The sequence below is a fragment of the Hemitrygon akajei genome, chromosome 14 (genome assembly GCF_048418815.1).
Source record: "Hemitrygon akajei chromosome 14, sHemAka1.3, whole genome shotgun sequence".
Classification (NCBI taxonomy): domain Eukaryota; kingdom Metazoa; phylum Chordata; class Chondrichthyes; order Myliobatiformes; family Dasyatidae; genus Hemitrygon; species Hemitrygon akajei.
This window is the reverse complement of record NC_133137.1, coordinates 46400578-46418362: the sequence shown is the minus strand read 5'-3', so window position 1 is coordinate 46418362 and position 17785 is coordinate 46400578. Positions and strand designations below refer to the sequence as shown.

At 41.8% G+C, this 17785-nt stretch overlaps 1 protein-coding gene across 1 annotated transcript in view; it reads left to right on the top strand.

The window, feature by feature from the left end:
• Window positions 1-17466, top strand: part of sez6l (seizure related 6 homolog (mouse)-like) — a 762782-nt gene extending 745316 nt beyond the window's left edge. The window contains exons 16-18 of the mRNA XM_073065299.1: window positions 1724-1838; window positions 4525-4627; window positions 10402-17466. Coding sequence (XP_072921400.1) covers window positions 1724-1838; window positions 4525-4627; window positions 10402-10431 — 248 coding nt within the window. The 3' untranslated portion in view covers window positions 10432-17466. The remainder of the gene's footprint in view (window positions 1-1723; window positions 1839-4524; window positions 4628-10401) is intronic.
• The last annotated feature ends 319 nt before the right edge of the window (window positions 17467-17785 follow it).

Below are 17785 nucleotides of genomic sequence, written 5' to 3'. Positions count from 1 at the left end.
CCCTCTTCTACTCTTGATATATCTAAAAAATCTTTTTGTATCCTTGTTTATATTATTGACTAGTTTACCTTTATATTTAATCTTTTCTCTCTTTATTGTTTTTTCTAGTTGGCTTCTGTTGGTTTCTAAAAGCTTCTCAATCCTCTAAATTCCCTTTTTTTTTGCTATGTTATATGCCCTCTTTTAGGCTTTTATGTTGGCTTTGACTTCTCTTGTTAGCTACGGTTACTTCATCTTCCCTTTAGAATACTTCATCTTTGGGATGTAACTATCCTGCGCCTTCCAAATTACTCCCAGAAACTCCAGCCATTGCTTTTGTGACATCATCCCTTCTAGTGTCCCCTTCCAATCAACTTTGGTCAGCTCCTCTCTTATGCCTCTGTAATTCCCCTTACTCCACTGTAATACTGATACATCTATTTTTAGCTTCTTCTCAAACTACAGGTGAATTTTATCATATTATGACCACTCTCTCTTAAGAGTTCCTTTATTTTAAGCTCTCTAATTAAATTTGGTTCATTACATAACATCCAATCCAGAATTGTCTTTCCCCAGTGAACTCAACCACAAGCTGCTCTAAAAAGCATCTTGTGGGCATTCTAAAAATTACCTCCAACCTCATTTTTCCAATCTGCCTGCATATTGAAATCCCCAGTGATGATTGCAAAATTGCCCTTGTTCACTTGCCTTGTAATTTATACCCCACATCTTGGCTATTGTTTGGAGATCTGTATATAACTCCCATCATGGTCTTCTTTCCTTTGCAGTTTCTTAACTCTACCCACAAGGATTCTACATCTTTCGATCCTATGTCACCTCTTTATAAGGATATGATTTAATTTTTTACCAACAGCCATCCCAACCTGTCTGTCCTATCAACGAAGTGTGTATCCTTGGATGTTAAGCTCCCAACTATGATCTTCTTTCACACAACTCAGTGATTCTCACAACATAATACCTTACAATCTCCTAACTGTCCTACAAGATCATCTACCTTATTCTGTATATCATGTTTATTCAAATATAGTACCTTCAATCCAGTATATATTACCCCATTTTCTTTTTGCCCCCATGTTGCACTTGAACTCAGTGGTAACATGGTTGAGTTGGAAAGGAGCTAATGGTTTACTGGGTATTTAGTTAAGTGCAGACAAGACCTCGTTTTGATGTACTTTCTGTGCGGAGTTGGGAAAACTGCTTGGCCAAATGTGGTGCTTTTGTCCAATCAAATTGACAGAATAGAAAACTGGACAGTACATATATTGGTCAATATCTCCATTGGCTGATACTAGCAGAAAATAATATTAGTTAAATTCATTAAGGTTCAAGCATCTGCAGAATCTCACGTTTATGTATCTTAAACAATTTTTTCTGTGAAAAGGGAAATAAAATAGCAAAGGACACTTAGAGAAAAACAGTCCTGAAGAAAGGTCCTGGCCCAAAATGTCCATTTCTGACCTGATGCTACCTGGCCAGTTGAGTTCTTCCAGCATTTTGTGTACTTAAAGTCACACTGAGGTCATCTTCCTTCAAAGTGAGAAGTGTCATATTCAGAGCTTGTTCATTAAAAAGGGCAATTTGACTGACAAAGAGGGGACTCAGCATCTTCAGGAAAAGAGGGAAGGAAAATCGGGGAGGTGGAAGGGCCATCACTGCATAGGCATCGGGCTGAGGGAGCTTTAAGATAAAAAGTTATTTTCCTGTTACCTTTTCCCACTCTCAGCAGCAGAGGAAGCTGCTGAAAGACCAATGGATGGTGGAAACATGGCTCTGGCAATATTCATCCCAATCCTCATCATCTCCATTCTGTTGGGAAGCACCTACATTTACGTCACCAGGTAAGCAACTGTAATCCTTTGGAACTCTCTAGAAAACGCAAACAGGAATCCTGCTTGATCTTTTGAGAATCAATTGATACTGGCAAGGCCGAGGAGGACTGGAAAATTGCAAATGTCACTATAATTAGATAAAATCCTATGGTGTTACAGGAAAGATACTGGCATGGATAGAGCAATGCCTGGCAGGTAGGAGGCAGTGAGTGCAAATAAAAGGGGCCTTTTCTGGTTGGTTGTCAGTGACCAGTAGTGTTCCTCGGGTCAGTATTGGGACCGCTACTTTTCACATTATGTGTCACTGATTTAGATAGTAGAATCAGTGGCTTTGTGGCAAAGTTTGTGGATGATACAAAGATAGGTGGAGGTGTAGGTACTGCTGAGGAAGCAATGTGTTTGTAGCAGGATTTAGACAAATTGGAAGAATGGGCAGAAAAGTGGCAGATGGAATACAGTGTTAGGAAATGTACAATAATGCATCTTGGTAAAGAGAACAATAGTGCAGACTATTATCTAAATGGGAAGAAAATTCAAACATCAGAGGTGCAGAAGGACTTAGAAGTCTTTATGCAAGACTCTCAGAAAGTTAATTTACAGGTTGAGTCTGTGCTAAAGATGGCAAATGCAATGTTGGCATTTATTTCAAGGGGAATTGAATATAAAAACAGGGAGATAATGCTGAGACTTTATAGGACACTAGTCAGGCCATACTTGGAGTATTGTCAACAGTTTTGTGGTCCATATCTCAGAAAGAATGTGTTGTCATTGGAGAGAGTCCAGATGAGGTTCACAAGGATTATTCTGGGAATGAAGGGGTTAACATATGAGGATCATTTGGCAGCTTTGGGCCTGTACTCACTGGAATTTAGAAGAATGCAGGGGGAATCTCATTGAAACCTAATGAATATTGAAAAGACTAGGTAGGGTGGATGTGGAGAGGATGTTTCCTATGTTGGAGGTATCCAGAACTAGAGGGCACTGTCTCAAATCTGAGGGGTGATCTTTTAAAACAGAGTTAAGGAAGGTTTTTTTTCAGCCAGAGTAGTGAATCTGTGAAATGCTCTGCCACAGACTATGGTGGAGGCCAAGTCCATGGGTATATTTAAGGTGGAAGTTGATCGTTTCCTGGTTGGTCAGGGCATCAGATATAGTGAGAAAGCAGGTGTATGGCAGTTGAGTGGGATCCAGGATCAGCCAAGATGGAAAGGTAGAGCAGACTCGATGGGCTGAATGGCCTAATTCTGCTCCTGTGTTTTATGGTCTAATGCATCCATTATTTATTCAGCAACCTCTCTCAGGACTCTGGGATGTAGTCCATCTGATCCAGGTGACTTATCCACCTTAAGACATTTGAGTTTGCCTAGTACTTTTTTCCTTTATAATAGCAATGGCACTCACTCCTGCTCCCTGACACTCATGGACCTCTGGCACACTGCTAGTATCTTCCACAGTAAAGACAGATGCAAAGTACCTATTAAGTTCATATGCTATTTCCTTGTCCCCCATTACTACCTCACAAGCATCATTTTCCAGTGGTCCAATATCAACTCCCACCTCCCTTTTAGTCTTTATATAACTGAAAAAGCCTTTGTTATCCTGCTCTATTTTATTGGCTAGTCTGCCCTCATATTTCATCTTTTCCCTTCTTATAGCTTCTTTAGTTGCCTTTTTTATATTTCAAAAGCTTCCCTATCATCCACCTTCCCACTCTTATATGCCCTTTCCTTGTCAGCCATGGTTGTCTCCCCCTGCCATTTGAGAATGAATTCTTCTGTGGGACATATCTATCCTGCGCCTTGTGAGCTATTCTCAGAAACTTCACCAATCTCTACTCTGCCATCATCCCCTCTTGGTATCCCCCTCCAATTCACCTGGATGTGACTTATCCCCCTCCAAATCACCTACATGTGACATGCTTCTCCCTCTCAAATGCAGAGAGGGAGAACACTCAAACACTGCCTCTGAGGGGTTTCTTTACGTTCAGCTCCTTATAGACATCCATTAATCTCTGGATTTGCACCTTGTAAAGTTTCCAGGGTGCAGGCCTGGGCAGGGTTGTATGGGAGACCGGCAGTTGCCCATGCTGCAAGTCTCCCCTCTCCATGCTACCGATGTTGTCCAAGGGAAGGGCAAGGACCGATACAGCTTGGCACTGGTATCGTCGCAGAGCAATGTGTAGTTAAGTGCCTTGCTCAAGGACACAACACTCTGCCTTAGCTGAGGCTCGAACTAGCGACCTACAGATCACCAGATCACCAATGCCTTAACCACTTGGCCACACGCCAACACCTAATTAGATGTGCCTTATTCCACAACACCAAGGCTAAAATAACCTTTCCCCAAGTAGACTCAAGCTGCTCTAAAAAGCCATCTCATAGGCACTCAACAAATTCCCTCCCTTGAAATCTGATACCAACCTGATTTTTCTAATCCCATAATCAATTCATGAAGGATGAATGAATCATAATTGTTGTCAGGAGATTGAGCATAAATCTGTCATACTGTTTACTGTAAAGACTGATGAGTACAGAATCATTTTTTTTCATGCAGTCTGTGGTAACTTGTTCTCTGGAGAATGAAACTGCAAACAATGGTGCTCTCTCATACTGCTCTACACATCACCAAAGACCAGGCATATAGTTGCATTTACAACTATCATCATTCAACTTTTCTTTCTCTCACTCTATTCTAGGTGCAGATATCACTCAAACCTGCGTCTGCCTCTGATGTCCTCTCACCCCTACAGTCAAATTACTGTGGAAACGGCCTTTGACAATCCCATCTATGAGACAGGAGTATGTAACCTGTTTCTACCACTTACGTGGGGGAGGGGTTGGTTCAAGAATTGTTTGAGTCTATATTCTAAATGGGGAATGTGGAAGAAGATTTGGAGATGGAAAAGGTTGGTGGGCTGGCAATGGGCAAGTCAAGTGGCCAGATGTTGTATGTGTAGCATCCGTTTGCCTAGGGTGAACTGCCGTCGCTCCGCCAATAGTGCAATACTTCGGTGTAAATACAATGTAATGCCCCCCCCAGTACACGCTCGCAACACAAATATCAGACAATACACCAAAGGTGAGTAAACAATTGCAACTTTATAGTTCTCCTTAGTTATGTCTTAGTGATGGGTTAGTAGAAACAGATAACCTAACGGTGGCAAATCATTAAGTTTATCAGTTTGTGCACATAATATTTTAATACGCTCACGCCTCCGGTTCCATCCACAACGACCTTCCAAGCCTTTGGCCACCATCCAAACCACCGAAGTCCAGTATCCGCCACCCTGGAACCGCTGTCTACTCCTCACACATCTGTCCTCCTCGCTCGCCTCCCGAAAAGGACCACAAACTCCCGCTCAACTCACACATACAAGATAGCATAACAATTCTCCATCGGTTAGTTCCCCCCTTATCTGCAATTATAACCCAAACATTCCAGATACAGAAACCCATTACAACATTAAGTAACGTTACAGAGAAGCCATTTCATTATAACAATACAGAGAAGCTATTTTGTTAGCCTGAACAGTTAATACTACAGTTACTGGTACTGAGAAACCTACATATGCAATTAAAGAAATTAAAGCAATTATCTTAATAAAACAACAGGAATGGCCCAAATTGATTGCTTTTATGATGGACAGTTTCATAACAACATGTGCAAATAAGTTAAGAAGTTTTTCCAAGAAAATAAGAGCCAGAAAAGTGGAGCAGTAAATCATAAACACAAGAAATTCTGCAGATGCTGGAAATGCAGAGTAACAAACACAAAATTCTGTCAGATCTCAGCAGATCATGCAGTATCGGTAGCTGGAAATCTAGAGTAACACACACAAAATTCTGGAGGATCTCAGCTCATCAGACAGTATCTATATACTGGAAATTCAGAGTAACAAATGCAAAATACTGGGAGAACTCAGAAGGTCAGACAGTATCTATGTCACTGGAAATCCAGAGCAACACACATAAAATGCTGGAGGAACTCAGCAGGTCAGGCAGTATCTATGAAGAGGAACAAACAGTGAACATTTCAGGCTAGTCCTGATGAAGGACCTTGGCACAAAATGTCAACTGTTTATTCCTGTCGATAATAACAGTGGTGGCTCTGATTCACTCAAGAATGAACATGAACCAGTTGGTCAGTTGTCTACCAGTATTTCACAAGAAACGACAGCAGGAGATTATGGAGAGTAATTTATCTTTGGTCATTTTGCTGATGGATGCAAGATTATTCACCATCAGTTACATTCAATGCCTCATTTGATTTCACTGAAGTCCACAGAAATGAATATGACCATTGGCCAAAACTCTTGTGCCCATTTACAGCCAGCAGGCAAAGGTAAATCTCTCCACCCAATTAATCAATGTCACTTTGATGCCAATGCCCAGGCATGAAAAAGTCAAGAGAAAGTGGTTGTTAGGGCCCAGTCCATCAAAGGCAAAGCCCTCCCCTCCAGTGTGCAAATCTACAAGGAACGCTGCCACAAGGAAGCAGCATCCATCATCGAGGAGCCCACAATTCAGGCCACGCTGTCTTCTCACTATACCATCAAGCAAGAGCCTTGGGTCCCACAGCAATAGTTACAGGAGCAGAAACTACCCGTCAGCCTTCAGGCTCCTGAACTTCACTCACCTCAACAGTGAACTGATTCCAGAACCAATGGACTTTTTCAAGAATTCATGTTCTCAGTATTAATTATTTATTTTTGCATAATGTCTTCTTTTCCATGTTGGCTGTTTGTCAGTCTTTGTTTACGTAGGTTTTCATAAGGGGCAAAAGTTTAGGGGTAACAGGAGGGGGAATTTCTTTACTCAGAGAGTGGTAGCTGTGTGGAATGAGCTTCCAGTAAAAGTGGTAGAGGTAGGTTTGATTTTGTCATTTAAAAAAAAATTGGATAGGTATTTGGACAAGAGAGGAATGGAGGGTTATGGGCTGAGTGCAGGTAGGTGGGACTAGGTGAGAGTAAACGTTCAGCACAGACTAGAAGGGCCAGGATGGCCTGTTTCCATGCTGTAATTGTTATATGGTTATATATTCTATTGTATTTCTTTAATTTCCTGTAAATGTCTGTAAGTGAATGAATCTTAAAGTAGTATGTGGTGACATCTACATACTTTGACTTTGACAATGTTGCAAATTCATTTCATAACGATCCTTGAATGGCTTAGTGGTTAAATACAATTCCAAGGCCATCATCAATTATAAAGCTTGGAGAAAGTCCCCATTCCAGCATCTGCTCTGAGCTAAGTGAAACAAGAAGATGATTTAGGGTCATCTATCATGATACTCTTAGCTAGAGAAAGAAAACACATTGCACCTGACTAGATTATGAGAACATGTACATTCTTCAACACTGTGAGAATGGGATTGTGGTCAGTCGTGATAGACTTCAGCTTGAGAAGTGTCAGGATCAAAAGAGTCTCAAAATCGTGGGATATCTATGTAGGACTGGGCTAAGGAGGCATTGCTTGACACCAAGAGTTGGGGATGCTCAATCACTGAGTATATTTAAGACAGAGATTGACAGGATTTTGGATATTCAGGGAACTAGAAGATGTGATCTGACTGAATAATGAAACAGGTTCCAAACATTACTGCCAATGTTGTGCTCATAGAGTCCCCAGGTTCTCATCGAACAGTTTCGAACATGGAAGATTCCACCTGGACAAGCACCTTGATTAACCATTCTAAAAGGATGACCACCTTCTACAATGTTACACATAGTACACATAAGGGCAGAACATGTGAGCACAGTAAGTTCCATTTCATTAATAACTCTGAATCACACTGGATACAGCACAGGAGCAAGTCATTTGGCTAATATGTCTGTGCCAGCTCTGTGTTGTAGCTACCCAATGATTTCCCCTGTTCCTTCCTCAGAGGTTAGAGAATCTCCCCACTTCATCCAGCTTGCTTTTGCCATACAGTGCTGAGCTGGATAGCACAGGAAAAGGCCTTTCAGCCCATCATTCCATGGTGCATCCTTTTTACCAATCTCCATTGATCCAATTTGCCTATATTAGATATGTATCCTTCCTTGTCCAAGTCCCACTCAATATGCCTCTTAAACACAGTGGTTGTATCTGACTTGAGCATATCCTCCAACATCAGCCACTGTGTAAAAAGTAAACTTCAAAAATTCCTTCCTCTCACTTTAAATCTTTGCACTCTTATTTTTAGTACCTCCATCATGGGAAAAAGACTCTGACTATCTATGCTTCACAATTTTTATAGATCTCAGTTAGATCACCCCTCAGCCTCCTTTGCTTCTCAAGCTCTTCAAATTTACCAGATGTTCCTGAGAAAATCAAGTATACTCTGTCACATCTCTTCATCTAACTAAAGTCCACTAATCCAGGCAATATTTTGGTAAATTTCATCTGCACAGTATACTTTCAAATCATTTTAAGGTCTGTTACCAACACTCATCTAACTAAAGTCCACTAACCCAGGCAATATTTTGGTAAATTTCATCTGCACAGTATACTTTCAAATCATTTTAAGGTCTGTTACCAACATTCATCTAACTAAAGTCCACTAATCCAGACAATATTCTAGTAAATCTTCTCTGCACAGTATACTTTGAAATCATTTTAGAGTCTATTACCAAAACTCTTGTTCAGTGTATTCTAGATCAAAACAACTTGCCATGTAAAGTAAGATCTCTTCATCTCACCTCTGTTTTTCTTTGGCCATTGCCTTAACGGTAGTTACATCAATAGTTTGAGGTTGGTATAGCATTCTCTCAGGAGTGCTTGTATGGCCATTACTGGAAGAGAGAGCACCAGGGTGGACTTAAGCCAGATTAAACCAGGCTTTGTGCGTGGTAGGTCAGGTTTAACCAATCTATTAGAGTTTTTCAAGGAAGTTACCAGGAAAGTGGATGAAGGGAAGACAGTGGAAGTTGTATACATGGACTTCAGTAAGGCCTTTGACAAAGTCCCGCATGGGAGGTTAGTTAGGAAGATTCATTCTCTAGGTATACATGGAGAGGTAGTAAATTGGATTAGACATTGGCTCAATGGAAGAAGCCAGAGAGTGGTAGTGGAGGATTGCTACTCTGAGTGGAGGCCTGTGACTACTGGTGTGCCACAGGGATCAGTGCTGGGTCCATTGTTATTTGTCATCTATATCAATGATCTGGATGATAATGTGGCAAATTTGATCAGCAAATGTGCTGATGATACAGAGATTGGAGGTGTAGTGGACAGTGAGGAAGGTTTTCAAAGCTTGCAGAGGGATTTGGACCAGTTGGAGAAATGGGCTGAAAAATGGCAGATGGAGTTTAATGCAGACAAGTGTAAGGTATTGCACTTCGGAAGGTCAAACCAAGGTGGAACATACAAGGTAAATGGTAGGACACTGAGGAGTGCAGTAGAACAGAGGGATCTGGGAGTACAGATACATAATTCCCTAAAAGTGGCTTCACAAGTAGATAGGGTTGTAAAGAGAGCTTTTGGTACATTGGCCTTTATAAATCAAAGTATTGAGTATAAGAGTTGGAATATAATGGTGAGGTTGTATAAGACATTGGTGAGACCGAATTTGGAGTATTGTGTGCAGTTTTGGTCACCTAATTACAGGAAGGATATTAATAAGGTTGAAAGAGTGCAGAGAAGGTTTACAAGGATGTTGCCGGGACTTGAAAAACTGAGTTACAGACAAAGGTTGAATAGGTTAAGACTTCATTCCCGGGAGCGTAGGAGAATGAGGGGTGATTTGATAGAGGTGTATAAAATTATGATGGGTATAGATAGAGTGAATAGGCTTTTTCCACTGAGGCCAGGGGAGAAAAAAACCAGAGGTCATGGGTTAAGGGTGAAGGGGGAAAAATTTAAAGGGAACATTGGGGGGACTTCTTCACACAGAGAGTGGTGGGAGTGTGGAATGAGCTGCCAGATGAAGTGGTGAATGCGGGCTCACTTTTGACATTTAAGAAAAACTTGGACAGGTATATGGATGAGAGGGGTTTGGAGGGATATGGCCCAGGTGCAGGTCAGTGGGACTAGGCAGAAAAATGGTTCGGCACAGCCAAGAAGGGCCAAAAGGCCTGTTTCTGTGCTGTAATGTTCTATGGTTCTAAAGTATCAAGGCCTGAGAGCAGAAAATAAACCAGTGCTCAGACCATTACTCCATGCCAGGCAAGATCATCCACCTGAGCTCATCCTGTCTGCCTGCATTTGACCCGTCTCCCTTTCATCTCACTACAACTGTCAGGAGAGAGCTGCAGGAGTCTTGGGTCCCATGGCACCAGGTTCAGGAACAGTTGTGCCCTGTAACCATCAGGCTCCTGGACATGTGTAGGTGGCTTCTCTTGCCTCAGCACTGAACTCACTGTCAGGGACTCTGCATTTGTTATGTATGGTTTTTCATAGATTCCAGTGTACTTCTTTACTTTCCTGTGGTGCCTGCAAGAAAATGAATCTCAATGTTGTATGTGGTACACATACTTTGACAACCTTGTTTACTTTGAACTTTGAACCTTTGACAACTTTTGTCATTGTGGCTGAGAAAGATGAAAAGAGCACCATTCTCATTGTCCTATCCTTGTTCCTTCTTCTCATTCCAGGACACTAGAGAATATGAAGTTTCCATATGAACCAGAACGGGAGGCCAGAGGATGAGATTCTACAAAACTGCCAGAACCTCGCCAGTACTGACCCAGAGAATGGCACTTCTCCATGCTTTCCAATCCAGAGTAGCAATCACTGACCTTCTCGACCGGGATGCTCCCCTAAGCGTAATGTATCCATCTGTAAATAAGCCTTGCATCTCAGCGTGGGACAACTCCTCAAATTATTCAGAATCAAACCAGACTAGACCAAAATAATGTTCAGCAATTTATTTTTGGACAAAGCAATTCCCTCCACGTCCACTTAAAATATCAGTTTCATTGATATTACTGTCTATTTGGTCACACTAAGCGCACTGTATAAGTAGCTTGGTATTCAAAACAGCACCGTAGCATTACGCCTTACAGTGCCGGTGACCCAGGTTCAATTCAGCTGTTGTCTGTAAGGAGTTTGTATGTCCTCCTCGTGACTGTCTGGGTCACATTCTAAGTCATATAGAGCACTAGGTTAATTGGTCCCATGGGTGCAACTGGACACTGCGGGCTCATTGGTCCAAAAGGGCCAGTTACTGTGCTAAACCTCAACATAAATAAATAGCATTAATGCATTATACCTTGCCACTGACGTTCATTACATTGACTTTAATTTTGGAAGCACAGTTCAACATATTGACACTTACTATATAACAAGGTTAGTGCTACCAAACGGCCACAGGTACTATGTAAAAATACTGTGTGTGGCTCCTGTAGCTTTCCTCTGTTCTGGAGAAGTTCTGTTGAGTTTAATAGCAATGATTGGAGATGTTGAAATCGAGGTGGGGGTTGGGTGTGATGTGGAATGAATCTATACCAGGAGTTCCCAACCTTCTTTAAGCCATGGACCAATGCCATTAAGCAAAGGGTCCGTGGACCCAGTTTGGGAATCCTTGATCTATACAAACCAGCCTTTGGGTAATATGACACTCCAGACACATGGAAGCTGCACTTAATGTCACAAGAGTGGCTTTGAATGGAGATGATCCAAGTCAATAGTTCACCATTACAAAGGAAACTAGGAAATTTTAATCCATTTATTTCTTCCGTGAATATTTTGATAACATATTCTGTTTCAGGTACTGGATGCGAACATTTGTCTCTATTAATGTTCAAATTGAGAACAGACATCTATTTGACTTTATTCAACACACACAAACGCTGGAGGAACTCAATAGGTCAGGCAGCATCTATAAACATTCAATCTTTCAGGCCAAGATCATTCATCAAGACCAAACCTTTGATTGTTAATTTCCTCTCCACAGGTGCTGCCCAACTTGCTGAGTTCTTCCAGCATTCTGTGCATGTTGTATAAGGTTTCCAGCATCGCAAAATCCCTTGTGCTTCCGTTTGTCTTTGTTGATTGAATTGTTAAATCTGTGATTCAAGGCATTTTGCAAACCAAAGGCATTCAAGGAAAGGGGAAGGCTGGTGTTATAGAGTTAGGTCACAGATCACACATGATCAGATTAAATGACAAAAATAGAGGAACTGACTGAGCTATGTCAGCCCCTACATTGCTACATGGTCTTTCTAATGGGAGAATTGCTTGACAAATATTTTCCAGATGTCTCCTTTATGCCTAACTGTACACCATTGGTGTACGTAGTTTCCCTGTATATATATTTATGTATGTACAGGCACATACATGTGTACACATGCATGTACTGTATATCTGTGTATGTTTATTAATGAAAAGGCATCTGATGTGATATGATGTGATGTGCATCTGTGCATGTATATTCTTGCTGTACATGCCCGTAGCATTGGCAACTCTGTTTTCATACGTGCTCCAAACATAAGCAACACACATACCACCAGCAGACCTAAATAGGGAAAGATTTTTCAAACTTGCCTCCACTATTTGCTGTGGAAGAGTTTTATTCTGCAGATAAAGTTTCACCTTGGAGAATTCTGCTCCGATAAAGTATTGTGGTCTGTTACAAAATGCATTGATAGTTCTTGTAATAAGATATAGAAGCAGAATTAAGCCATTCAGCCCATCAAGTATACTCTGCCATTCCATCATGGCTGATTTATTTTCCAACTTAACCCTATTCTCCTGCCTTCTCCCCATAACCACTGATACCCTGAGTCGTCAAGAATCTATCAATCTCTGTATTAAATATACTCAATTCCTTGGCCTCCAAAACCATCTGAGGCAATGAATTCCACTCAGCATCCTTTCACAAAATAAATTTCTCCTCATGTTGAGTGGTATTGGTATTAAAGCAATGCAGTTTGACATGCATTGTCGAGGAAGCAAGTTTATGCTGTAAGAGGAACCGTACAGTTGAGAAACGGGTTTGATTTTGATCCAGGTTCTAATGAGCTGAGAGTAGGCATGAGTTAGGGTCTCTACACTGGGGAGGTGGAGTGGCATCAGCCCCATTCTCACTTGCAGACTGTGCCCATAAAGGTAGGTAGCCGAGGATTGGAACAGGCACAGCAGTATTGTTCAATTCATCCTGCTGACTAACACTTACAGGTTTTACTGTGAGATTAGACCTCTAGATGTTGTAACATGGCATGAGAGACTCCTCAAGAAATGTATAGTTAAAGGAAGAATCAGAGAGCTCTGCTTAGAAAGATGGGTTAACCTTCCACAACTGAATAAAACACCGGGATCGATATTGTTAAAATAATTCCCTGTTAGAACCATAGAACCACAGAACATTACAGCACAGAAACAGGACTTTTGGCCCTTCTTGGCTGTGCCAGACCATTTTTCTGCCTAGTCCCACAGACCTGCACCTAGACCATATCCCTCCATACCCCTCTCATCCATGTACCTGCCCGTTTTTCTTAAATGTTAAAAGTGAGCCTGCGTTCACCACTTCAACTGGCAGCTCATCCACACTCCCACTACTCTCTGCGTGAAGAAGCTCCCCCAATGTTCCCTTTAAACTTTTCCCTTTTCACCCTTAACCCATGTCCTCTGTTTTTTTTTCTCCTCTAGACTCAGTGGAAAAAGCCTGCATGCTTTATCTATACCGATCATAATTTTATACACCTCTATCAAATCTCCCCTCATTCTTCTACGCTAATAAAGTCTAATAAAGTCCTAACCTATTCAACCTTTCTCTGTATCTCAGTTTCTCAAGTCCCGGCAACATCCTTGTAAACCTTCTCTGCACTCTTTCAACCTTATTAATATCCTTCCTGTAACTAGATGACCAAAACTGCACACAATACTCCAAATTCAGCCTCATCAATGTCTTATACAACCTCACCATAACATTCCAACTCTTATACTCAGTACTTTGATTTATAAAGGCCAATGTGCCAAAAGCTCTCTTTACAACTCTATCTACCTGTGACGCCACTTTTAGGGAATTACGTATCTGTACTCCCAGATCCCTCTGTTCTACTGCACTTCTCAGTGCCCTACCATTTACTTGTATGTTCTACCTTGGTTTGTCCTTCCAAAGTGCAATACCTTACAGTTGTCTGTATTAAACTCCATCTGTCATTTGTCAGCCTATTTTTCCAGCTGGTCCAAATCCCTCTGCAAGCTTTGAAAACCTTCCTCACTGTCCATTACACCTCCAACCTTTGTATCATCAGCAAATTTGCTGATCCAATTTACCGCATTATCATCCAGATCATTCATGTAGATGACCAATAACAATGAACCCAGCACTGATCGCTGTGGCACACCACTAGTCACAGGCCTCCACTCAGAGAAGCAATCCTCCACTACCACTCTCTGGCTTCTTCCATTGAGCCAATGTCTAATCCAATTTACAGTCAGATATGGCTTTTTCCCAGGACTGAAATGGCTAACACGAGAGGGCACAGGTTTAAGGTGCTTGGAAGTACACACAGAGGAGATGTCAGGGGTAAGTTTTTTACTCAGAGAGTAGTGAGTGTATGGAATGGGCTACCGGCAACAATGGTTGAGGCGGATACGATAGGGTCTTTTAAGAGACTCCTGGACAGGTACATGGATCTCAGAAAAATAGAGGGCTATGGGTAACCCTAGGTAATTTCTAAGGTATCGACATGTTCAACACAGCTTTGTGAGCTGAAGGGCCTGTATTGTGCTGTAGGTTTTCTATGTTTCTATGTGGGCTCACCAGAAATGTTGACAGTTTAAACTGTCTTCAGTAGACTTTTTTGATTGGTCAGTTCTCTACTTTGAAAAACTTGCCAACTTTGAACTTTACCCCTTTCACTTTAAATGGCCTTTATTATTGGCCATTTCAACCATCGGAAAAAAAGATACTGCTTGTCTTAAAAAAGATATGCCTCCAATAATTGTATAACTTCACCACTCTAGATGAAACATCATAGTTTGTCCAATCCTAGCTCATTCCATCCGCCCTCTAATCCAGGTAGTGTCTTGTTGAACCTTTTCTGCATTCTCTCCAGAGCCCTCAAATCTTTCCTAAATAGGAAGACCAGAACTGAATGAATATTCCAAATGCAACCTAAACAGAGTTTTCACCTGCCTGGTCCTTAGTCCTTTAAAGAGTTAAAGAGTCCTTTAAATGTGTATATTAACTTCTCAAGGAGTCATTAAGGCCTAATCTCCATATTACCCATCAACAGGGTTGAGAAGTATTCCAAAATAGTTGCCATCAAGTTGGAGGGTATCTGATGAAGGCTTCCTGCTGAAGGGTTTTGGCCCGAAACATCAACTGCACTTTTTTCCATCGATATTGCCTGGCCTGCTGAGTTACTGCAGCATTTTGTGTGTGTTGCCCAAAATAGTTTTCATTCCAGGACAAAGGAGATGTCTTCCTTTTTTAAACAAAGGGGCTTCCCTTCTTCCACCATCAACTTTGATCTCAAATGCATCTCTCCCTACACACATCTGCTCTCACCCCATCCGCCCGCCACCCCACTCGGGATAGGGTTCCCCTTGTCCTCACCTACCACCCCACCAGCCTCTGGGTCCAACATATAATTTTCTGTAACTTCCACCACCTCCAATGGGATCCCACTCCCAAGCACATCTTTCCCTCCCCCGCCTTCCTGCTTTCCGCAGGGATCGCTCCCTATGCAACTCCCTTGTCCATACATCCCCCCCATCCCTTCCCACCGATCTCCCTCCTGGCACTTATCCTTGTAAGCAGAACAAGTGCTACACCTGCCTGTATACTTCCTCCCTCAACACCATTAAGGGCCCCAGACAGTCCTTCCAGGTGAGGCATCATTTCACCTGTGAGTCGGCTGGTGTGGTATACTGCGTCCGGTGCTCCTAGTGCACCTTTTACATATTGGTGAGACCCGACGTAGACTGGGAGACCATTTCACTGAACACCTACGCTCTGTCCACCAAAGAAAGCAGGATCTCCCAGTGGCCACACATTTTAATCCCACGTCCTATTCCCATTCTGATATGTCTATCCATGGCCTCCTCTACTGTTAAGATGAAGCCACATTCAGGTTGGAGGAATAACACCTTATATTCCGTCTGGGTAGCCTCCAACCTGATGGCATGAACATTAATTTCTCTAGCTTCTATTAATGCCCCTCCTCCTCTTCTTATCCCATTCCTTATTTTCCCCCACCCCCTTTTTTTCCTCTCTCTGTTCTCCATGTCCCTCTGGTACTCCCCTCCCCCTTGCTTTCTCCCTAGGCCTCCCATCCCATGATCCTTTGCCTTCTCCAGCTCTGTGTCCCTTTTGCCAATCATCTTTCCAGCTCTTAGCTTCACTCCACCCCCTCCTGTCTTCTCCTATCATTTCGGATCTCTCCCTCCCCTTCCTACTTTCAAATCTCTTACTATCTTTTCTTTCAGTTAGTCCTGACGAAGGGTCTCGGCTCGAAACGTCAACTGTACTTCTTCCTATATGCTGCCTGGCCTGCTGCATTCCAACAGCATTTTGTGTGTGTTGCTTGAATTTCCAGCATCTGCAGATTTCCTCATGTTATAGTTTTGATTGTTGTTTTTTACTTTGTTACCAAAAGAATATTTGAAGAGTCAAAACCTATGAGCTAGGGACTAAAAGCTGGGAACTGGGATTATTAAGGTCCATTTTTGGCTGTCACAGGTGCAATTGGCCCAACGTCCACCCTTGCCTGCCATACGTTCCAGTGACTCCGCATCTGGGGAGGGTCCAGATGCAGCAATAGCACTCCCACAATGTGTTCTCTGATCCTGAATCTCCCACCACTCACTTCAATTATGGGTGACTCTTTCCTAAAGCCCCCCCTTCTACATCATACTGTACTTGGGTATAAAGGTTCCTCCTACCTGATACTGGGTCACTGCCCTTTATAAGCAGGAAAATAAATCCAGGCTCTATAATTGCCTAATATCAAGCAGCAGAGGTCAGGATGGTTTATGATCCATCTATGTTCCAACATAATTCCCCACTTGTGTGAAAAATGGGTTAGTTATCAAAGTGCTGCCAAGATGCATGTTGACCATGTTCATCCTGCTCTAATGCAGTAAAAAGACATATGGAGGTGCACACCTCTCAAAAAGATCTATGTGTTTCAGCACAATACAATTCCACATCTTAAAGTAACAGGAGTTTTGAATCCAACCATCCTACCTTGTACGGGAATGGCCAGAACACTTGATGTAAAGAAAGTGAGTTGCTTAGATTTCTAGGAACCAGGAAGACCACAATATAACGTGGATTAGACCAATTATTGGTAACAGTTTACTCAAGCAGAATTTTACACACATGGGAGCCTGTGAAGTTCAATAAGTTTAAGGATGCCAAATTATTTCATAGAAGCAAATTCCTACACTCTTTCAAATTAGATTAACACATTGAAATCTGTGGGAGCTTGCTGTGTGCAAATCAGCTGCTGTGTTTCCTACAGAGGATTATACTTTAAAAAGTACTTTGTTGTCTGTAAAGTGCTTTGATCTAATGTGAAAAGTGCCATATACAGTAAATGCAAGTTCTGTTTCATAATTGTTGTCTTGCTGTTGTTATTCATGCCTTCTGTTAACACGACCAGCCTCTCTCCTTTTACGGCTGCCACATTTTGCCATGATCATTTATAAAGTTCCGATGATTGACACTTTTCTAATTGGGCAATAAATTGTGTGATATCCTTGCCTGAGAGTGTTTCTTTTACTGAAACATAATTATTCAACCTTTGCTAGTTTATGTTATATTCCTTACAGCATAAGAGCAAACATAAATTAAGATTGGATGGAAGTGGAACTTGAATTTCTGCACGAATGCGATTCACTTTCTGTGGGTATGACTTTCCATTCCTAGTGTGAGAATTTTACTGTGTGTTCCAGTACATGTGTTTTCTATAAATCCTAAAGGGCTTAGCAGCAATTTAGCTTTATGCATTAATCGGAATCAATGGATGTGTCATAGCAAGGGTTTCTCCATGCATGGCCTGTAATATGGATGTATATATCGCT